General features: G+C 42.1%; 1 protein-coding gene across 9 annotated transcripts in view; it reads left to right on the forward strand.

The window, feature by feature from the left end:
• Window positions 1-24,012, forward strand: part of SOX6 (SRY-box transcription factor 6) — a 550,764-nt gene that overhangs the window by 468,927 nt on the left and 57,825 nt on the right. For all 9 annotated transcript variants that reach the window (XM_036763144.1, XM_036763143.1, XM_036763146.1 and 6 more), the window contains one exon: window positions 1,162-1,346. In XM_036763144.1, the coding sequence (XP_036619039.1) occupies window positions 1,162-1,346 (185 nt within the window). The remainder of the gene's footprint in view (window positions 1-1,161; window positions 1,347-24,012) is intronic.

A 24,012-nucleotide genomic window follows, 5' to 3' on the forward strand; every position in this document is an offset into this window, starting at 1 on the left:
CTCCCCAACCAGATAATAATAATAGTATTAATACTTGGCACTAAAGATGCCACATGGTATAGTGGGTTTGTGCTTATAGTTTTCAAATTAGCGTCAGGAAGTCTCAGGTTAGATTCTTTCCTCAGACCCTTGCTAGCTGTCTGACCCTGGGTTAAGTCAGAACCTCCCTGAAATAACTTCCTCATTTTAATGGGACCGAGGGCAGCTAGGTGGTGCCATCGTGCCTAGAGTGCCAGGCCTGGAGTCAGGAAGACTCATCTTGAGTTCAAATCTGGCTGCAGACACTATCTGTGTGACCCTGGGCAAGTCACTTAACTCTGCTTGCCTCAGTTTACTCATCTGCAAAACTAGTTGGAGAAAGAACTGGCAAGCCACTCCAGTATCTTTGTCAAGCAGACCCCAAATAGGGTCATGACCAGTTGTATGAGGTGGAACGACAACAAAAAAATGGGAGGGACAATGGCCTCACCTTGAAGGTTGTTGTGAACATCAAATGAGAGGCTTATATACACACTTTGCAAACTCTGAAGTGCTTTATCTGTATCAACTCTGATTATATAACTACTCGTTTAAATAGCTCACAGTGAGGTGACATTTAATGTTTCTAAAACTCTTTTCAAACATTAGCTGGATTTGGTGGAGGCTAGCAAACACCAATACTCCAAAAGATCTTTGTGATAGATGGCACTGATATGGGCCCAGCCTCCAACTATAGGGGGGCTCCTTGAGGCATTTTTGTGCCTATTTTACAGATTCAGAAACTGAAGCTCGAGAGAACAAAGTTTTCAAATGGGAGCTTGTTCAAGGACGAGGCTACTCAGTCCGCTGTCAGTCCTTTGTCATTACCCCCAGAGACTTTCTAGCAATGGAGGCAGATTCACTTCACTTTGAGTGGGTTTGCAGAAAGGATGCCACTCCTCTTGCTGGGTGTTTGCATTCCGCCCGCCCCCCCGCCACGCCCCCCCCCCCCAGTCGCTTAATACGTTGAGAGGCTGCAGAATGTGAGAGGAAGGCGCCGGGGAGCACAGAGCCACTTGCTTGTCCCCACCGCCGACCTCATCCACAAGATCTCGGATTGGGCAGGATAGGCGGTCAGTGCTGGTGCGGGCCGTGTTGCTGACGCGGCCCATGCTTCCTAACAAGGGCATCCTATACTTGCAGACATCCTGTCCAGTCTCAACTCGCCTGCCCTGTTTGGGGACCAGGACACGGTGATGAAAGCCATCCAGGAGGCTCGGAAGATGAGAGAACAGATCCAGCGGGAGCAGCAGCAGCAGCCGCACGGCCTCGACGGCAAGCTGAGCTCCATGAATAACACGGGCCTAAACAACTGCAGGAATGAAAAGGTAAGAAGGAGAAGGAAGACGCGGGCTCACGCCTGCTTTGCGCCGTGCAGGGGACCCCTGGCCAGAGGGTGCCCGCGCCTGTGTGCTCGCGCCAGGCCAACCTTTGCTCTCGCCGGGGTGTTCGTGAGCCGCTCTCACCCGGCCCGCCTCACCCGCTTTGGGATGGCTGATGTGAGTTTGCGGCATTGTGGTCTCAAGCCCGAAAGCTCCAACAGAAACTGGAAAAAACAACGGCCCCTCCCCACCCCCAAAAGAGAAAAGGCCGGCCCCACACATTTTCCCCCCCACAGGCAGTGCCCACTGGAGCACGTGCACGTGTGCTAACAGGCTCGCTATATGATCTACACCTCAGTCTGAGGGCGTGGTGATGCAGCATTGAGGGCAGGTCCCTGTCTTTCTTCCCACCTCCTACATGGACTCTCTTAAGTTACTTAGTGGAGCAAGGGATGCTGTGGCCCAGAAATCCGGCTGCAGGAGTGTGTGTCTGTGGTCACTTTCTCGGACACTGTTGAATTTTCAAGACAACAGTGGATACTTTGTATCTGTAGGTTTACAGGACGGACCTTTTCCTGTGTCGAATGTCCAAGGGTAGAGGGAAGAGAAGGAAGCCCCAAAGACGAGTGTCCCCCACAGCTTTCTAGCCTCCCTGTCACTGGCTGCCTGAGTTGTCAATTCATATCAGGTCAGCCAGAGCATAGCAATTAAAAACGATGGGTGGCTGACAGATCAGCCAGTCCGTGGCATTGATGGAAAGACGGAAGGAGGGAGGGAGGAAGGGGGAACGCTTGTGGTGGTGCCCTCTCCCTGTACTTCTTTCCTTCTTCTTCTCTCCCCTCAACACCTGTGTGTACTCTGTCCTACTACCAAGGTTACATCAGCCAACAATTTCTTTTGGCAGGCCTGGGGAGATGTGAGAGAGTAAAAAGCACAGATGGCCTTATCTACTCACTGTTATGACCCCTCAGCATTAATTCAGTTCAACAAAAATCAAGTAAACCTAATGTGTACTGGAGACACAAAGCAAAACAACGTTTGTCCTCAAGGAACTTATGTTCTACTAAGGGGAATCATAGGTTTGTTAGATCTTTGCTGTGAGCAGGTTTTGATGGGGTAACCGAAGGAAGAGGGAGAAAGTTACAAAGATAATGCCTGTCTGGCTTGGAGGTACAGAAGGAGGACATGGCATCAAGTCAGGGAACTGGTATGGAAAGAGAAGACTTGGGAAGACGTATACTCCTTTGGTTTCCCAAGGTTTCCCAGCTCCGGAAAGAGTTGGAAGGGAAGGTTGGTGGTAGCCTCAACTTAGTCCTAGTAATCTGTTAAAAAAATCCTCTTATCTGCTGGTAACGGTGACCACTGGGCTGTCTAGTATGCCCTGGCTCTCCATAGATATGTTGCTAAATCAAGAGGACATTGGAGTTTTTATTTACAGTTAATATACTGACTCATCTGAGTATTGCCTTCATAGATTCCCTTGAAAATTAGGGAAAGAAAAACCAACATTTTGTTTAGTTTAGGTGATCATGAGACTCTCTGCTTGAGCATGGGCATGGGCCTATGTGTATAGCTAGTTTTATCCCTTCCCAATTAGGCTCATACTAATGGCCATAGGAAATGCAGGACTCTATGAGTATTCATATATACATACATTGAAATTGGTTTATTCCTTTACTGAAAGTTGGTAGGTTTGGACTATTTTTATTATTTTTGCTGTCGGTACTATTAAATATTACAAGAGGAAATGCATATTTCTGTAGTGATTGACAATTTGCAAAGTACTTTCTTCACAGTTCTAGTAGATGAATAGAACAAAACTTATCATCCCCATCTGACACATAAAGAACTCAGAGAGATGAAGTTAACTATTGTCATACATCTAAGAATTGTGTCTTACAGGTTTTGAACCAAGTTCTTCCGGTGCCATGCTATCTCTTCTTTACACATCCGCATGTTCTCATGTTCTTATCCTATAGAAAGTCTTATTTGATTCAAATAACCAAAATTATCATTGCATAGTCTAAAGGGATGTTGCCTTAGGCATGTTTTTGGTGGGAGGGAAATACATATACTGGTTTTATTTATGTTCTTGATATTATAAGAATTTAAAATGGAATATGTGTAGATGATGATTTGATTTGGGGAAAAACTAAAGGAAATTCAGTGTCATGATCAGAATTCAGTTTTCAAGCATGTCACGCACTGTGCAAACCTAAATCTGTGGCTTGGACCCCATGTAGTCAGGCAAATCTCTGTCCTCAGGAGTGAATTGGTGTTAGGCTGGACCTCCCTTCAAGTTCGTGATTCACCCCTTGGTCAGACACCACAACCCTATGATTCTCAAGGCTCATGCACAGTTGGAATGGAATAGAAGCTGCAGCATAGGCAGGATCCAATTTGAATACTACAAGCTAATTTCAAGTTTCTTTTCATATGAATTTTGCCTTATTCATCTAAGAGAACAGGGGTTCTTAAGCCAGGGTCCACCAATACCCAAGGGGATATGTGGATAGATTCCAGGGGTTTCATGAATTTGGATTGAAAAAAAAAAACTAATTTAAGTTTTTCCCTAAAATTTATGCTATTTCTTTCAATTATTTAAAAACATTATTCTGAGAACGTGTCCATGAGGCTTCCCCAGACTGCCTAAGGGATCCATGACTCCATATCTAGAAGGACTGACTGAGATTCTATAATATTAAAGATTTTATTTTGGAAAGAATAGGTAGAGACAGAGGAAAGTGGGAGGCAAGGGATAATATTCTGCCCTTACCACTCCCAGTTATATCCTTAAAAACACCTAAATCTGACGTTTTGATGTGATATACACATAAAACCCAAATTTGTCCTAAATGTGATAAATCTATACATACACATATACATTTATTATATATCCATATAATGCATATGTATATGTATCTATAATATGCTTTCAAGCATATATGTGTCTACAAATAAATTTACCCCTGGAGATGTTACAGTCTATTGGACAAATCCATATTTTGGCACTTTAAAATGAAAGATTTTTGGCCTGCTAGGCGTTCTGGTTGGCTGTGTCACCGGGTGTTAAGGGATTGTTAAACATGTAGCTTGTAGGCACAATAGACTGTAACGGCACCTTGGGAGGGGTTCTGCTCCATGGTTGCAGGGTGGCATGTGCCCACAGGTTGGGGAAGGCCTGCCAGCACCAAGTACTTTTGGAAAAAGTGACTGGTCAGGTCTTCTTTGCCTTCTCAACCAACAAAATTCCACCATTTCAAGCCCAGTTTTTACTCCCCAGAGCAGTTAGATCCCACTGAAAGCCAAACTGCTCTCCAGTTTTTTTTTCTATTTTGTCATCTAATCCATAGAGTATTTTATACATGAAAATTCAAGATTGAGTTTTAAATTTCTTGCTCCCTGAATCTTCAACAGAGACAGAACTAGTATCCCCAGCTGGGAGAGAGGTGAGAAGCTGGGCCTTGGTGGTGAAAGAGCTGGAATTATTAGCAGGGTCACTTTGGCTTTTGCAATTCAAACATAGTGCCTGAGTGCACCCCTAATGCTATGATGGATTGGTTTTCTACGCGTACATGGATGGTCAGATGGCAAGGCGTCTTCTGATGATAGTCATCGTCATGGCCTGATTCAGGTGTTAGCCTGTGAATAGTCTGGTTGCTTAATTGAATGAGTGTGGTTTGAGACTCCAGGACACACCGTACAGGGGGCAGGGAGAAGGTGGGGGCCTCTTGGTGTCTTGCCACGAGGTAGTTTTGTCAACTAGTACAAGAGGAGTAGATTGCCTTTGCATCCTTCCTCACAAAGATGCTTAGAGAGATTAGTCAAACAACTTCGGGGGGGCGGGACGGGGAACTGGAGAAATCATGTAGTAAAATTCTAATTTTTGTTGTTGTTCAGTCGAGTCCAATGCTCTGTGACCCCATTTGGGGTTTTCTTGGTAGAGATCCTGGAGTGGTTTTCCATTTCCTTCTTCAGTTCATTTTACAGATGAGGAAACTGAGGCAAGCAGGGTTAAGTGACTTGCCCAGAGTCACACAGCTAGTGGTTTTCCATTTCCTTTTCCAGCTCATTTTACAGATGAGGAAACCGAGGCAAGCAGGGTTAAGTGACTTGCCCAGGGTTACATGGCTAAGTAACTGAGGCTGTATTTGAACTCATCAAGATGAGTCTTCCTGACTCTGGGCCTAGCACTCTATTCACTACAACACCTAGCAGCCCCATCCCATTTTTACAGATAGAGAAATTGAGGCTAATTTGCCCAATGTAATGTGGGTACTATGTGCCTTTGACTTTCAGTCCTCTTATTGTAAATGGGGTTATAACATTTGTACTGTCTACCAGGAGTCAGGAAGTTTTGAGTTCAGATTTGATCTTGGAAACTTGTTCATTACGTGGCCCTGGGCAAATCACTTAACCCCTGTCTGCCTCAGTTTCCTCAACTGTAACATGGGGATAATAATAGCACCTGCCTCCCAGGGTTGTTGTGAGGATAAGATGTGATAATGATGGTAAAGTATTTAACACAGTGCCTGACATATTCTAAGTTTTCTAGAAATGTTAGCTCTTTTAGAATTTGTTTAATAGAAATGTTAAATGGTATCATCATTGTTATGTTAGCCTTCTCATCTTTTTTGAAGGTGTTCCACTTGAAATGGTCCTCACACAAGGCCCTATGCTGCTATGGTTCTTTTATATCGAATATTCTACTGCTTTTGTGACTCTGGTCCCATGAATCTCTCCTTTGAGCCTCAGTTTCTTCATCATTTATGAGGGAGGCTGGACTAGCTGGCCGTTGGTTCCCTTCCAATATTGAATCCTATAATTGAAAAGACAGAATTATCAGCTGGGAGTTTTTTTAATGCCTACTTTACTGTATGAAGAATGACACTGAAAATAGCCAGTTAGTATTTCTTTAAGACTTCCTTCACAACCACCTTGGAAGGTCCTATAATGCAGATATAATTTTTACAGATGGGGTACAGTGGGGGTAAAGTTACTTGCCCAGAATCACACATAGTAAATAACAATGTCAAGATTTGAACCCAGGACTCTTGACTCCAAACCCAGTGTTCTTTCTCCTTTGTGGTGCTGTATAGACTCACCCTGGCGAAGGGATAGTTCATTGTCTTTATGTGGAATTTAAAAGAGAAAAACTAGACGTCTAAACCCTGATGTTCCGTAGCCTAAGCCTTCCAGTTCCAGAAGGAACCATTTATTTTCTGAAAATGCAGAAATCTCTGCTTCTCTCGGGTCTGTCCTCCTCACCCACTGGGCTCGCTCAGACTCTCAGCTGATGTAACACTGCCCCCTTTGATTAGAAGTGGAAAACAAACTGGACGCCAAGCCAGCCCTCAGCATGGCACTGTTGTGGTTTCCTCCCAGTTCCACAATTGATTCAGATTCTCATTGTGCATGCCAGGATAAGTTTAGGCGTGAGATCAATGCAGCCACCCAACAATGAGGAAAAGGAGGGTGGTGAAGGCATTGTTCACGAGGGCGTGTTTGGAATGAACTCTGCGCCCAGCAGCCAGGCTGGGGAGGGCGTTCCGGTTATTGCTCACAGGTGAACAGAGCCTAGTGAGTCAGGATTGTCACTTTGGTATACAATTGAGCCACATATTCAGTGGCTGCACATTTCTTACCCAGCTCTGACGTGTCTAAAGTCCCTGACATGACAATGGCCCATGGAGGGCCTGAGGCAGAGTTAAATGTGTTCTGTGTGACAGTATCTTGCCTGTATGTACACCTAAGTGCTAAGTGCATGGGAGGACACACACACACACACACACACACTGCCATCCCAGGCTCCATTTCTGTGGTGCAACCAAAAATTGGTCACACGGAAATTCATACCTGAGTATCATCCAGGCAAGAAAAAAAAAATTATAGGGACAGTAGAAAGACCCTGAGCCTGAGAAGTGTAGCTTCTAGATCTGCTTCCGTCACTTTCCACTATGGCACACTGGGTTAGATTCTTTATGTTCTCAGGTCTCAGTTTCCTTACCTGTAAAGTGGGAGCAATACTATTTCTCCTCCCCATCTCATATGAGAACAAATGAGCTCATGGGTCTAAAGCATTTCAGAACTATAAAGTGCTACAGATAGGTGACTTGTTATTATTTTCGATGCCTGGACTTTGGTCATGATGCTAGGATGTGAACACCTTGGGTACTTTACATAGTGGCAGCAGGGGTAGGGGAGGGGGAGGTTGGTGGCAGATTCTAATTGCATTTTCATGTATCTCCTATCAGAAAAGTTGTATAGTCATGGAAGCATAGGGTCTTAGCGGTGGATGGGACCCCGGAGAGCTCTAGGAGTTACATGTTATAAGGTAGGTTGTCTAAACAGATGAGACAAAATAAGGCTCAGAGACATGCCATGAATTACCCAAGGTCTCATAAGAAGTAAGTAGCAGTACTGAGATGCAAACCCAAATTTTCTGACTACATAATCAGAGAAAAAATAGACAGCTAAACCCTGAAGTTCCGTAACCTAGGCCAGCCAGTTCCGGAACTAACCATTTATTTTCTGAAAATGCAGAATTCTCTGCCTTATACTTTGCAGAAATCTCTCTTTCTGCTCTGTTGCCCTGACTCCATAGCTGAGTAGGAATCCTTCAATTGCTGTTGTTTTCCAAAGCCACCCACTCTTTATCAAAAGCTATGGAACTAATTCAACTTAAATTTCGGAGCTATAAATCACAGTCTTAATGGAGTGAGTGGGAAACAGTGTAAGCGAAAAGAAGCTGCTCAGTTATCAACAGCAGCAAATAACATTTCTATAGTGCTTTAAAGTCTCTGAAGCGTTGGCCATACTTTATCTCATTGGAGTCTCCCAATAGAGGGATCTGTAGAGGGATTGTGTTGCCCATTTCACGCATAAGGAGACTGAGTCTCACAGAGGTCCTATGATCACACAGCTAGTATATATGTGTCAGAGGTTAGACAAAACCTCGGTTCAGGAGCATCATTGTACCACACTGTGTGTGTGTGTGTGTGTGTGTGTGTGTGTGTGTGTGCGCGCGAGAGAGAGAGAGACAGAGAGAGAGACAGAGAGACAGAGAGACAGAGGCGCATTTCTTCAGTCTGTGATGTGCATTCCTGAATCTCTGTGAGGATGCACACAGGAATAGATCCACCAGAAGACCAGCACCTACATCTGAACCCATCACATCTTGGTCAGCTTCAAAGTCACAGGACTGGCCATAGACGAGGTGAGTAGCTGTGTCGAGCTATTCCAGTGTTGCTTTGATTTCAATTGTCACGGCTCCCCTGGGAGTTGCTTAGCTACAAGGTTAAGACCTAATTCAAAACAAAACAAAACAATAAAACCACCACAACAGCAACAAACTTGTTTGGCTCCTTCTGTCTCTGTACCTGCAGCAGAGGAATACAATGTCTATCAGTTTACCTGGCTGCCTGAAGGAGTTTCCTTGAAGATAAGGGTTACAGATTATTAGTGTTTTTTTAAAATATCTCTCTAGAATACCTTTTCTTTACGTGAAAACACAGATGATTTCTTCGAAGAGGCAGAGTCCAAGAAATGGGTCTTTTGCTCCACAAGGTGGAAAACTAACACTTGCAATAAATAGTTTTGCATAAATTTCCCCAGAGGGTGAATGAGCAGAATTGCCTTTTAAGAAGTGAGATTTAACAAATATGGATATTTCATGGAGTCAGCTCACTACCGTATGACAAGTCCTTTCAGATGTCTTCAATAAAGCAATCCACTTAGCTGATATGACTCCTCCTTATGTCTGGCATATTTTAACTGTATTTATGTTAACTTTTCACATAGTTTTGAGTAGGGAAATGAAGACCTTTAGAAATAGTTGACCTTTCTACTGCATTATAATTACCGTGAACAACATAGAAAAGTATATTATAGCCCCTTTGCTCATAATAATAGCATCAGAGAGATGGAAGACAGAGGTCATTCATCTCATTCAAACTCTCCATTTTACAGTTTAGGAAACTCTGGCCCAACTAAAGACCTCAAGTGTCTGACAGGAAGGCCTCTGTGGGGGCCAGACCCTAGGTTTGCTGTCTCCCAGGCCTTACCTCCCTGCCTAATTCTTTTTAGCCTCACCATTACTGAAGCAGACCACACAGCACATTGGATAGAGAGATGACCCACAAGCCAGGAAGACTTGGATTTAATTCCCTCATCTGACGCATACTGGCTGTGTAACCCCGGATGAGGCATTACGTTTCTCCATACTCTGCTAGACAACTCTGCAAGACTATGCCTAGCAGAGATGGTGTCCATCTGTTTTGTTGGAAACTTCTTCCCTAGGGAGTTCCTGGCAAAATCACCTCCTAGGTGCAGTCTCTATCCCTGTTACTGAAGCAATATTCTTCCCTGTTTATCATCAGGGTCACACTTATGCCAGAAGACTCAGTAGCTTACATTTATATAGCACTTAACTCACAACGGTCTTGTAAAGTACACAGGGTGGGCGTTATTATCCCCATTATACAGATGAAGAAACTGAGGCCTGTAGTGGTTAAGTGACTTTCTGGCTGGTGGGGTGGGGAATTTGTCAAATAGTTATTTGTTGAAGTTGAGACTTGAAGCTGGCTCCTGGGACTGAAAGTCCAATACTTAGAATTATAGAATGTTAGAATTGAAAGCAACCTTAGAGATCATCTAATCTGACTTCTTTATTTAAGAAAATTGGAAGAACCTGAACATGCTGAGGTTAACCGACATCCCTAAAATTATTATTACTATCAGCATGGGAATAATTTTATATGTGTGTGTGTGTGTGTATATGTGTGTGTGTGTGTGTGTATAATATATAAAATATATAGAGCCTTGAAGTTTGCTATATCTAATATATTTATATTATAATAAATATTTATGTAACATAAAATATATATAATATATAATTTATATAAATGCATATACATATAATATGTAAAATGGTGATATTTACAAAATTCTTTATAGATATCATTCCATATAATCCTCGTAGCCAACCTGTAATTGGTAATAATGTAAGAATTATTCTCTTCATTTCGTAGACAAGAAAAGGGAGGCCCAGCAATGTTAATTAACTTTTCTGTCCATGGTCACAGAGTAAGTATTAAAGGGAGAATCTGAACTCAAGTCTTTTAGACTCCAAGTCCAAAACTCCCCCAGACCCAAGCCTGTGCTTTTTACTCCAAGGCCAAGTCCAGTGCTTTCTCCAAACCACCATGCTTCCCGTTGATGCAACCGGACTTTTTCTTCAACAAGGAAGGAAAAAGATCTGATTGTAGATGAATACAGTAGGAAAATACCTCATCAGAGGTGTATATTAAAATTAAAGTGTGACTTGTTCTTATGTGATGCTAAAGATGTCTTTTCTTTCTACTATACTTTTCCATTTCTTCCCTGTCCTTCTGTCATTTTCTTTCAGGCTTTCCCACATAGCTGACGGGATGAAAAGTGTTGATCTCCTGTCATGGGGGAAAGAGCAGTCTGTATTTCTCTAGGTTGATCTTCACTTGAAGTTAATTGAAATCACCCCCTTTCCTTGTTAAGAACCTCTGCCTCTCCTCTCCTTCCTGTCTTTAGATCAGGCCTGTCGTAGTGTAAGCTTTTTGGCACAAATGCAGGAATAAACACACCCACAAAGCTAATCATCCTTGAATTATCCCACATGTCATGAATGACTAACATGATAAACAGGATATCTTCGCTAGGCGTGACACATGCGTTGTCAGGGAAGTTGGTGTCATAGATCCTGGGCATCAGATAGATTGGATGTTGGGAGCCACTCATCCAAGGCATCTTGTAAGTCACACCTGAGAGAAGCTCCTAGCTTCCCCCCACCCTAAGTTTTTATCCTGCAAATTACCTACGATCCCCAGGTGACTTGGAACATTCAGTCAAGACTTTGAACCATTTTCAAACATTTGAATTGGACAAAATTCAAAACACATGTGGCCAGGAATCTTTCAGTTACATTCTTTTAAATATATTTAAAGAAAATTTGATAAATATTTATTTTAGTTTCTTGATGACACCAGAGAAACTGGATTGGAGTCCTTTGATTCCTGGGAAGCCTTCTATAAAGAAACTTTAATAACAAAAGCAACAAAATAAAAAGGGCAAATTGGATTTTTCAAAACCAAGTAAAGCTTGATAATGCAATGTTTAGTTTCAGTGTAAAATACTAAACTCCCAAAGAAGCCCGGATCATTTCTAAATGTCATCCTTGGACCTTTACACAGATTCCTGATTTTAATAAAAGCCATAACTAGGATAGGGCAACTGAGACTTTTTCCCAGGGCACCAAAATTTAGAGGAGACAAAAACACTTGAAGGTCTTCAATAACACAAAACAACTTAGTTTAACACAAAGCTAGCGAGAATTATTAGTTAGGAAGCTCCAGAGCTCTTTCTCCTCACTGGTTACACACTAGGAAAACGCCTCCATCAGTGGCAGCCTCCTGGTGACCCAGTATGCATTTTTTCCTCCAAGCAGTTAGACTTCAGATGCCCTCCTTTCTGCCTATCCCCAAATCCCCCCACCCAGTGTTTTGTGTCACTTGCCATAGATACAAACATTACTAGTTACAATTCTGATTAGAAAAGAGATCATCCACCCACCCTCCAAAACCAAATCTAAGTAGAAGCAAAAGGGGTCTAAGCTGGAAGGGACCCTAGGGACCATGTGGTAGCCCAGCTTCCTCATTTGAGAATACTGCAGCTTAAAAACAGGGGAAGGGACTTGTCCAGAAATATGCAAGAAATCATTGACTAAGTCAGAATTGGAACACAAATCTCTTTGACCCTGACCTCATGCCCATTCTACTCTGCAATGCTGCTCCATGACACAGGAAAAGATTTACATTTTTAGGCTTCTTAGAAAAACATAGTCTGCCATCCAGAGTTCCATTGTTCTCCCTCAGATCCACTTGCAAAGCTAGGTGCTCCAGAGTGGTCCTGAAACAAGATCAGCGGAAGAACAAGGCACAACGTCCAGCTTCCTGTGTGCCCTTCAGCCTCAGGGACTTCATTTGCCAATGATAACTTCTGTTGCATTGCAATAATCTCATCACAGAACTTTTGTATGGGACTCAGGGGATGCTCTGAGACTCCAGAGAATATAGTTTCTGCTCAATCATTGAATTTTTGGGGTCCCTGGCACAAGTCACTTAATCTCAGTTTCATTACTTTTAAAAAGGTAATGATGACTAGCATTAGCTCCCAGAGATGTTTATTAGATTTATAAGCATGATTAAACTGAAGAACCCAATTTTTTAGAGGGATCAAAAATGTTTTTTTCTTGACGGATAGTCTAGTACTAGCTAGCATGTTTGGTTTTGGGTGGGGCATACATTGTTCTCCACATTTCCATATCAGTACATGAGATATTGGTACGTGGTCATTTTTACACTCATGGGATGAGTATGTCACTCTGTGGATAATTGGCATCCTCTCTGGGAGACCTGGAGTTAGGACCTGGCTCCTAGTCCCACTGATGGCCCAGACTGTTCCTTCTCCCTCCCTTCTAAACTAACCTGGTTCCGATCATCACACATATGTTATTGTCAGCTCTTTGCCAGAATTACACTTTGAGCTGCATTCCAGTCAGCATCTTTAGATGCTCATGAATAAGATTAAGGCCCCCTAAATGCTTTCTGCCCCACAAGGGACGGCCCTTTATCGAGGGATTACCCTCTTGTATTTATTTCTGAAAGCCCTCTAAGCTCTTTCTGCCTTATTATTAGTGAGATCAGCAGCATCAATCCTGAGATGCCACAAAGGGCTCCTTTTAAAACACATTCCCCTGGGGCCATAACTCTCCATCTCCCCCAGGTAGCAGGAGGCCCCATGGTCCCTCTCAGCAAAGTTACTTACTCTTTGGCTGCCTTTTTTCCCATCGTAAGGGGCAAAAGCCCCAGGATTTTCATCAAAAGAAAAACAACAAAGCCTAAGTCGAGAAAGATGGGTCAGGATAAGATGGTATTCATTCCTTGTTCTTTCACTGAAGGTTGGTTATCCTAAATTTCCCCACCTGTAAATTGGGCATAATGATAATATCCAAGGATGTGCCGATAACGAATAAGAATCCAGAAACACATGCACACATATACATATGCATGCAGCACACTTTTATGTTTATAGCATTTTAATGTTTATAGTGATGGTGCCTCCTTGCTGTTCCTTTCGCATGGCATTCTATCTGGTGACCGAACATTTTCAGTGACTGTCCCCAGTGCCTGGAACATTGTCCTCCCTCATCCCTGCCTCCTAGCTTCCTTGGTCTCCCTGAAATCTCAAGATTTTCTTCTTCAAGGAGGCTTTTCTAGGTTTCCTTGATCTTAGAGCCTTCTTCCTTCTGAGACTATCCGCAATTTATCCTGCCTAACTCCTCTGTGTACATGGTTCCTTGCATATTGTCTACCTCATTAGACTGCCAGCTCCCTGAGGGCAGGCACTGCTTCGTTGTTGTTATCTTCTTTCTTTGAATCCCTTCTTTTTATTTCTTTGTATCATTTACCATGGTGCTTGACACACATAGCTTAATAAAAACTGGTTGACAGACTGACTTTACATATATTAGCTCATTGGATCGGGAGGTTAATAGCAATTGTGCCATGTAACAACATTTCAATGGAATGAAATACTAGACTTTAAAATGAAGTCAGTTTGTTACACACTTTCTACTTCTTAGAGACATAAGAGCCCATGCGATTCTTTTCTGAGCGATACAATGGCATTCATGATGCAAGTACTTATACTCTGTGGAGTTTAAAATCTGCTAGGAACATGATCTTTTTAATCCTAATAACACCCTGCAAAGGAGATTAATGGGAGGAATATGGTTATTTTCATTCTAAGGCAGGGGATGGTGATTCAAATGAGGCAAAATGGCTTTTCCCAGATCCATGCAGTGACTTACCATACCTTCTGGGAACAACCCCAAGCCCTCCTCTTGGCTCCAATGTTGCTGCTTCTACTCATACAACCTTCTTGGGGCCAGGGATATAAGATGCCCATTTTCCTCATTTATAAATGGCTACTCCCTGCGGTGGGCCCACAGGCTCTGGGGGTCCAGCAACATGTAAGGCACAGACTTTGAATTAGAAAAGCTTACAGTCTAATTGTAGAGTTAAACCCCATGTCTTTGAGACACAAGATTACATGGTTAAAGTGTCCCTGAAGGACACAGGTAGTAGGTGAGAGTCATTGTTGCATAGTGGAAAGAATGTGGGACCTGGAATCTGGGAGCATGGCTTTGAATCTTCAATCTGACAAAAATTAGTTATGTGACTCTGGGTAAATTACCTCTCTAAGACTCATTTTCCTCAATTGTATGGGGGTATTAATATGTTTAAATTTAATTAAAAATTTTTTTTCAATTAAAAATAAGATTCCTTCTTTACTTTCACCCATCTGGGAAAAAAATAAAAGAAAAAAACTTGGTGATAAACATGTACAGTCAAGCAAAACAAATTCTCACATTATCCATGTCCAAAAATATTTGCTTCAGTCTGCATCTTGAGTCCATCACCCTTCTGTCAAGAGGCAGGTGGCATGCACCATTGATCTCCTGGAATCATGGTTGGTCATTGTATCTATCAAAGTACATTAATCTTTCAAATTTTTTTGACTTTACAATATTCTTATTACATAAATTGTTCTCTTGGTTCTGCTCACTTAACTCTGCATTGGTTCATACAGATCTTTCTGGGTTTCTCTGAAATCATCAATTTCATCATTTCTTAAAGAACACTATTAATCCATTCATGCACGTACTATAATTTGTTCATTGATTCCCCAACTGATGGACATACCCTCAGTTTTCATATCTTTGACACTATAAGTGGAGCTGTTGGAGAGAAAAATACTTGTATGGTTGACTTTATAGGGAGGGCTCTTTTGGGGAAAGTGCTTTGTAAATCCTGAAAGGTTGGAGAAATGTGCAGTGTTATGCCACAGAAGTTTGAAGTGGGTAGTGATTGCCACAGGATGTGATGTAGTCACCTTGAGGGATGAGTATGATACAGCCAAGGGGAAGGGGAAGGGGAATGAGAGCTTTTCAGTCGAGGGCACTGTTATTAGCAAAATCTGGGGCAAGAGTTGAGGCAGAATGAACAGGGCACATTTAGGGAACAACACAGAGACTGGTTTTGCCTAAGGAGGAAGACAGAAGATGATGAGATCGACAGCTCCCAAAGCATGAAGGGCTTTCACTGCTGGGCTAATGAATTTGGCCCAGAGGGTGGTTTCTTCACAATATTTACATTGGATCCAGCTAATCAGTGAGTACTTATTAACTACTTAACTATTACTAGGCATTGGGCTAAATGCTGGGGATTGAAAGACAAAAACGAAATAGTCCTTGACCATCTAGCATGAAGCCTTTCCTGATACCCTCAACTGCTTGTGTCCCCTCTCCCAGACTACCTTGTATTTAGTCACTTTGTGTACTTTACATTTATGCTGTATATATTATTTGTCCTCCTTGTATTCCCTGTGTGAATGTAAGATCATCATGAGTAGGGATTGTTTCATTCTCTGTCTTGTATTCCCATGCCTATCACAGGGCCCGGCACAATAGTAGGTGCTTAATAGATGTTTGTCGATTGATTGATTGACTTAACCTGTCATGTCCCCTAGTCCTGGTGAAACCAGGTGGAGTTTAAAAATGAGGGTGGTGGTGGGAGACTTTACTAGCTGACACATTTGAAGGATTGCCCTGTAAGACTTAGGCAAAAGCCTATAGAATGTCTAAAAGCCATCTAGGTACTGTTTCTGTCTGTCTTGGTGCTGGAGGTCCAGTTTGATCCTGCTTTCTGTGTCTCAGTTTTATTACCAGTAAGATGGGGAGAGCAACTTTAACCCTTCTGCATGCATTTGAGGAATAAGCAAATGCGATTGACAGGCCTAGAGGCCTTGTGAGTATTAGGTGAGCCTGGGGCCAGGCAGGGCCTCTTGGTCTTGAAGGGCCTTCGTGGTGTGTATGCCTTGCCTAAGGTTTCCCTCACAACTGGCTGCTCTCCACTCCCTCAGGCCTGCTGAATGAATAAGACACATGCCACAGTCTTTTCATAAATAAGACAATTCCTTGTTTATCATCTTTGTGGGTGGTAGTGGGAAGGAGAGGATGTGGAAAGGAAGTCTATTTTGAGTAAATCAGGCCTGTTGTACCATAGATCTCTGGGGTTTATAGGAAGCATCTATTTTCCCTCCAAGAATTAGCTGAGGATTGAGAATTAACTAAACGTAGATGGATTTACTGATCAGCACAATGTGGCGAGATCCAAACACCCTCTGTCTGCATTAATGAATTGCAGGCAGCTCCTGACCACTGGTTTTTCAGAAGTCATTTCTGAAAGCTTATATAAATTTTTTTTAAAGGTAACTTAATGGAATGAAGAAAAGGTACAAAATTATCTATGGGCGATGTTCGAGGGGATATTAAATATTGATTTATCTCCTAGTAAGAATCATACTAAAGGATGAGGCTTGCCGTCAAATCCATTTATCTGGAATGCAAACGGTTTGCCTGTGTTTAGTACAATGGACAAATGAATCTTAAAGGAGGTAGGAGCGAGAGGCCCAGCATTTCAGCTATATCAGATGGCTTTCAGAATCGGCAGAGAGAGAACTTGCCTTTCAGACGGAATGGTTCCTAAATATATCATCTTGTTTATATTAAGACTCGTCTCATTCCTTTGGTCCAAGCAGCCTCATCATGCAGCCCTTCTTGTCACACTACGAATAAAAGAGTGAAACTGACAAGGCTCCTACCAATTAGAGATTTTCATATTCCCTCACTTCAATGCGGATTAGCCAAAGAGGGCTGGCCAGCCTGGGAAGTCTTTCCCCACCCTGCTTTTCCTCCACTGTCCACGTCTTCTTAGGAAAGTCAGCTTCTCGTCACAAGAGAGACATTGGCCTGTATGAGGTTTGACCAATGGAAAAGCAGAGTCTTCATTGCCCTTTCTAGAATGGAAAAGTTGCTATGCGGTAGAATTTGTGCTGGTTTGTTTTTACCATTGAGACCAATACTTCATTCAGAACGATGCTGGGGATATATCGGACATGTTGCATTGGGGCGTCATCCTTCAGAGGTTGGACTAGCTGTCCTTTGAAGACCCCCTTAGCTCCAAGATTTTAGGATTTTATGAGATTTGTCCCTAGTTGCTAGCATTCACCCACTGATTTTAACAGTAATTGTTTTACCTAGGACCTTAACCCCTTCAGTCACTAGTTAGTCTAAAAAGCACTACAAATACAGGATTCTATGATGCGAGGAAAAAAAGGCCAACTATAAACATGTTCACATAGCAAGAAATTTGTTCTGGTAATTTCTTGTGTCCCCCCCGCCAAAAAAAATCAACTTAAATTGCTGATTTCCTTATTAGTTAACTTGTTAGATAATCTGGTATTCTGAAAGTCTGTTAGCTGAATGTATTACCATGAATAGGTTTTCCATTCTCTTGTTTGGGGGCCAAGGGCCAGGCCTGCTGTTCTGAATTTAGAATAGGCAGATGGGTTCCCAGGATGTCAGATGTAGCCTTCTGGACAGAGAGAGAGTAGAGGGCACATGATAGCATTGTAGAAGACAGTGCCATCATTTCACATTCTGCAGGTTAAGCTTGGATTAATGGCATCACACCCTTCGAAAGCCCCAGATCTGGGTCTGGGGTTTTAAATACCTTTCCATTTCTGAGTACCTGGATCCTGACTGAGGAGACCAAATTTGTTGTATTTTTGTTTTTGTTTTCTTTTCTGGGCCTGATCAGGAGTTCTGTTCCAGTCTCTGCACCACCTGGTTGTTTAAATTCTTTACTGAGAATAAAAGGAGATTAATTCCTGAGTTCTTGAGAAATAAATTCTCCGCTTGAGCTATGCATGCTGTTGCACCCTGTAATGCACACTGCATCTCAGAGGGCAGCGTAGGAACATAGGGGATGATCAAGGCTCCCTTTAACATGATCTAAAAATCAAATCAAGGTCCACCTCACAATTTCCAGGAGAGGAACAGTTTTCAAGTCCCTTTGCTGTTGAGGATTATCCAGGAATGGCAGGTGATTTTGCCTTTTCTGCCATAGGCAGGGGTACAAATGTTCATTTGTCCCCTGACATCTCTCTGAGTGCTGGGCTGGGCTGGCTAGCCAGCCGATGACAAATGGGGTGATGTGTGGAGAGTACATCCCTCATTTACATCACACGCATAATGTACTCACACTAGCTACGATATGAGATCTGTGGGCCTGGCAGTGTTGCCTAACACACATGGTAATCAGCACATTTTCTTGAGGCTGAAATAATCAGAGGAGCATGGCAGCGATGTGGGAACAAGGGGAAATAACACGCCGTAATGATGTTTCAAGCATTGTTCTGTTGTCATCCCTCTTGATGTGTTTGCTTTCCCTTGGAGTGGGACAAAGGAACCTTGAATCTAACAGAGTCAAACATAGCAAATGGAAAGACAGGCATGCTTCAGGCATGGAGTGCCAGCCCAGAAAAACAGAGAACATGGCCCTGGCTATAGGGTCAGAGATTTACAACTGTGAGGGAGTTTAAGGGTCAAGCAGTTCAGCAGGTGACTAGGGAGGCTTCCCCAGGCTAGTGTAGACACAGCAGCAGAGACCAATGCACTGGCGCTCCTTTCTGCTTAGGGTATACATGTGTTTATGTTTATTTCAACTCTAGGACAGATGTGAGCCCTAGACAAAGAATTGCTCTTGTCTTTCAATTATCTGTCGCTCTCATTTTTGCACACATGAAACACAGACCTAAGTCGACTCTAGTCACTAAGCTCCCAATTAAAAAATGAAGTAGAATGGGGTTTTCTTTCAAATTATCACCTGATGCCTTAATTATCCTATTATTTTAAAACATTGTCCTTAGCCCATTAACATCCTTAGCCTTTTCACAAATTCATTAAAGGGATCATAACTTCATGGCATTTCTTGCCTACATTGCTCAAGATTTTAGCAAGTGTAGTCCTACATATATTTGACAAAGCAATTTGCCAGTCCTTGCTCTACAGCCATTTACAGTATTCTCAAATAACTCTTACACATGAGTTCAGTCAATAATTGGAAGCCCAGATGTTTGAACCAGATATAGCAGATACACTGGAGCTATATTTTAAACGTAGCTACTTTTCCTTTGTCTGCTAATCAGCTTCGTAACATTGCACTTGGCCATTTTCAGCTGTACTCTAATTAAACCTGGAAGCGCATCTGGCTCAGACGCACCCTGCCCCACCTCCAGGCACAAGAACACACACCCATGCCCGCTTGCCTGGGCCCTCGCTGCACATGTGCATGAGTGGGTACACTTTGGCCTGCCTATATTTCTTGCCATCATCCAAAAAGGAAAGGAACTTTTTGAAGTGGAGCCACAGCATCCTTTGTCCTTTGGAGAAAGGAGTTTAATTCTAGGTTAGCCTCTCTTCTCCTCCCCTTCCCCCTCCCCCATATTCACACTGTACATTTTATCTGGAAAATTGATCACTCCCAATGAAAAGCAAGAGGATTTCTGAGTTTAGTCTTTAAGAACAGAACTAAGATTTTTTGTGGAAGAAATAGAGTCTAAGACCCCTATTCAGAAGAATAGTGGGAGAAAGATTCCTATTCAACCCCCAATAGCTCTTAAATCTTCCTTTGCAATCAGGCATTTTCTCACAAAACATACATCGTATTTTGTCCTGTTGAATATTTTCCTTTTCGCTTCCGTCTGGCCGCTTCTCCAGTGACATGGAGCTCTGTCAGTCCTTCTTCTCTGACTCACAGGAGTAACGTAAACCAGTGTAAGTCATTTTCTGGGAACCCAACCCGGCGAGACTGTTGTAAAGGCTCTTTTTGAGGTGCAGTGGATCCTGGTTCCGGTGAGGAGTTTTTTTAATCTGTGTCTTATTTAGTCTGGCATGCAGTGTGACACCACTTAATTGCATGTTATTTCGTGGTAACAACAGAGTAACTACATGTTAACTCTGTTGGAAGTAATGGTAATTATACAGTCATTGATATCAGTTCTCCCACATCTTTGGAGAACCATACAATTAACACATATCACCACAGTTGGGCACTCTGTCTTTTGTCCTATGTGAGATTACTGATACTGGAATACGTGTCTTTTTTTTCTAGAATATTTAGGTGACCTATAGGTATCCTTTCTTCGTCTTTAAAACAGCTTTCCAATTTTAGTAACAACTTGAAAATATGATTTTTAAAAATGTTAGTATAGATTTCAGTCAATTACTAAACATTTATTAAGCACCTATTATGTGCCAGGTACTGTGCTAAGTTCTGGAGATACAAAAAGGAGCAAAAGACAGTCTCTGCTCTCAAAGAACCTACAGTATAATGAGACTCAGAAGCAAGCCCAGTTTTTCATTTGAGAATTCATGTTTGACTTCCTTGGACTTTTGTAATATTTCCTTCAGGTAGCAATTAGGAATAACTGGAGTTAATCTTTGACTTTTGAATTCAGTGGCTCTATTTTTACCCTGTCCTTGTCATTGGATGAGATTTTACTCACAGAAATGGATTTGTGTTCAGTTCCAGCCCCATCACTAAATCCTTCTTCCTCTCTGTCTTCCTCTCCCTTCTAATTTCTACAGGCTCCCCTGCCTCCTCCCCCTCTGTGCTCCCTGCCACAGCACATCGGAGGGGACCCCGGATGTGTACTCATCAGACCGGGTCTAGAGTCATGATGTTCCTTCCTGTTAGCTTCTGACCCTGGCCAACCCACTTTACCCTTCTGAGTTTCGATGCAATCATCTAGAAAAAACATAAAAATGCTTACCTGGCCAATTATTTGACTAATCACCTAAATGGGAAAAAAATATGAAGAGACATTTCCTAACAGCAAAATTGGTTCCAAAGTGGAACAGGCAGCCATTCAAAGTAGTGAGTGCCCCATCACTATAAGTATCCATACAAAGGCTGGTATCATAAAGGGAATTCCTGTTCAGGTAGGTATTGGACTAGATGTTCTCTGAGTTTACTGTTCCAACCCAAAGATACATTGATATTTTTAAGCTCCTGTGAAGTGCTTTTCAAATGAGATTCCATCTTTCCTTCCTTCCTTCCTTCCTTCCTTCCTTCCTTCCTTCCTTCCTTCCTTCCTTCCTTCCTTCCTTCCTTCTTTCTTTCCTTCTTCCTTTTAACCTTCTCTTTCTTTTTCTCTCTTGCTCTCTTTTCTTCCCTTCCTCCTTCCTGTACTCTATTATTTTTTCCTCTTTCTTACCCTCTCTTGCTCTTCTTTCCTTAGTCCATTTTCTTTCTCCACACCCCTTGTCTTCCTTTTTCTTTTATTTTCTTTTTGTTGTATATTTTATCCCACTGCCTTTCTCCTTTGCAGATTTTTCTCTTCCCTTACCCTCTTCCCCTTTTTCTGCAGTTCTCTTTCCCTTAAACCTCAATCAAGAACGCACATTCCGGTCAAGTCAAATACTTTTACCTTTCCCTTAGCTGTTTGCTAAGAAACCCCACCTTGTCCAATGCATATGGATATCCACTGATACGGTTTCTCTTCCCTTCCCAGTTCTGCCTCCCTGAGCAGGGCAGGTGGACACAAGCCATACTGCTTTGACTCACTCTCTGCGACAATTTTACTGTTTACTTTCTGAGATCAGTGTTTTTTCACTAAGGAACTATGAGTTTGGCAAGTTCTTCAGAAAGAACACTATTCCTATGAACAGACCTCCCATTTTGTACTTCATTGCTCTTTGCTCTTTCTTTAATATCCTAGTGTGCCACTTTTGGGAGAAGCTGGTGTCTGTGCAACGAGGGGGCCATGGAAGATGATTTCCAAAGCCCCTCCCTGATTTGACATGATATGCTCTCTGTTGTGAGACCCCTTCTAGTTTGGACATTCTCTATTTGGCTTACTCCAGAAGCTCCCCCGACCTCTTTGCATCCACTAGTGATACAATTTCAGAGGTAGCAAACAAATACTTTTTGGCGAAGAAGTGTGACCATAGTTTGGCAAGCCTGCATGACAGACAGATTACTTTCTAACATTTTCCTTGAGAAGATGAATAATTGCACAGAGGCTTTAAAAAATGCCATGGCAAAGTGATTTTTGCCAATGTTGCTGCAGTGTGGGAGGGAGAGAATGAGCCAGTCAGATTTGCTTCAAAACATCAGGCTGATGTCATGGAGAAAGAACCAGACTGGGAGTCGTCAGGGTCCTGTAGTCTCTGGCCCAAGAATTCCCAGGAGACTAAGAAAGCATGGTGGTGTCAAGAAAACAGCTGTTGTTAACCTTGTAACACGGATTTATCATAACCCAAATCTTTCAGGATTCTCTTGGTTCTAAACCTCTGCCATCTCAAATCCTGGCCCAATATAAATGGCTTCCCCACAGTCACATACACACAGAGAAAGCCACGCGGGAATATTAGACACTCCTCACCTCCATCCCTGGTCCACCATCTCAGACACACTGATGGAGATGTTAGCCGAAGTTCTCTGTCTCTTCTCCCTCTCTTGTGGTACCCTGACCCGCTTTTGACTTCTTTCAAGTCTCAGTTAAAATCCCACCTTCTGCAAGAAGCCTTTTCAATCCCCCTTAATCTTAGTGCCTTCCCTCTGAAATTATCTCTAATAATTTATCTCTAATATCTAATTATTATCTAGATATCTCTAATATCAATTATGAAGATATATCTAATATCTAGATAATATCTATAATAATACGTCTAATAAATCCTAATCTCTCTCTCTCTCTCTCTTTCTCTTCCTCCCTCTTTTACTATCTATCTATCTATCTAATCTTGTTTATACATAGTTATTTGTATGTTGTCTCCACAATTAGACTAGGAGCTCCATCAGGATAAGGGTTGTTTTTGCTTTTCTTTATGTCCTCAGAACTTAGCCCAGTGCCTGGCACATAGTAGGTGCTTTTAAAATGCTGAACTACTTGACTTAACAATCAGCCCTACAGGTAACAAATTTTCAGTGTTTCTTTGCTTTTTAAAAAAATATAAATAAGGGATTATTTGAAATAAAACCATGTTAAAATTAAAATATATTTTAAATTATTCATGTCATGCTTATTTATACTATATGCTAGGTATATAAAAATATATGGCTTAAAGTATATATTTCTAAAAATCCTAATTATTATCTGAAACTTAGCTGTCAGATTTTGGCAAAACAACTACCCAAGGTGATCATATTGGACAAATCTTTTGCTCTGTGTCTCATTCCAGTCTGCTTGTTTTTATGCTCAGAGCAAAGGTGGTAAAGTATTATTAACTGTTTATATAAATCCACTTAACCAGGTTTCGTAATTTTTAATGGTGTGTTGATTTTTGGCCGGATTCGATATCATTTTACCAGAGGATTTTCTGTAAATTTGTTACTGAGTCAAGCAGTGAATAAGGACGTGTTCAGAGACAGCTCTGTATCATGCCTTTGTGCTCCATTAAGAGTTGGAAACCGCATGAAAGTAGTAGTCTGCCGACCACACAACTGGTTATGCTTAAGTCTGAATGCTTCATAATTCTAACTACTGGGGAGTTGCAAACTTATAAATAACCTTGCAATTGGTTAAAAACCATATTAAAACCATATGAACAGAGACAGAAAGCATTTGGTTCAGGGAGTTCAGTAAGAACCATATTCCTGATGAGTGCGATTTGATTCAGTTCAAAAAGGACTGAATGTTGTGGCCATAGGTGTCAAACAGATGTGTTCAG

Source organism: Trichosurus vulpecula, chromosome 6 (genome assembly GCF_011100635.1).
Source record: "Trichosurus vulpecula isolate mTriVul1 chromosome 6, mTriVul1.pri, whole genome shotgun sequence".
NCBI lineage: Eukaryota > Metazoa > Chordata > Mammalia > Diprotodontia > Phalangeridae > Trichosurus > Trichosurus vulpecula.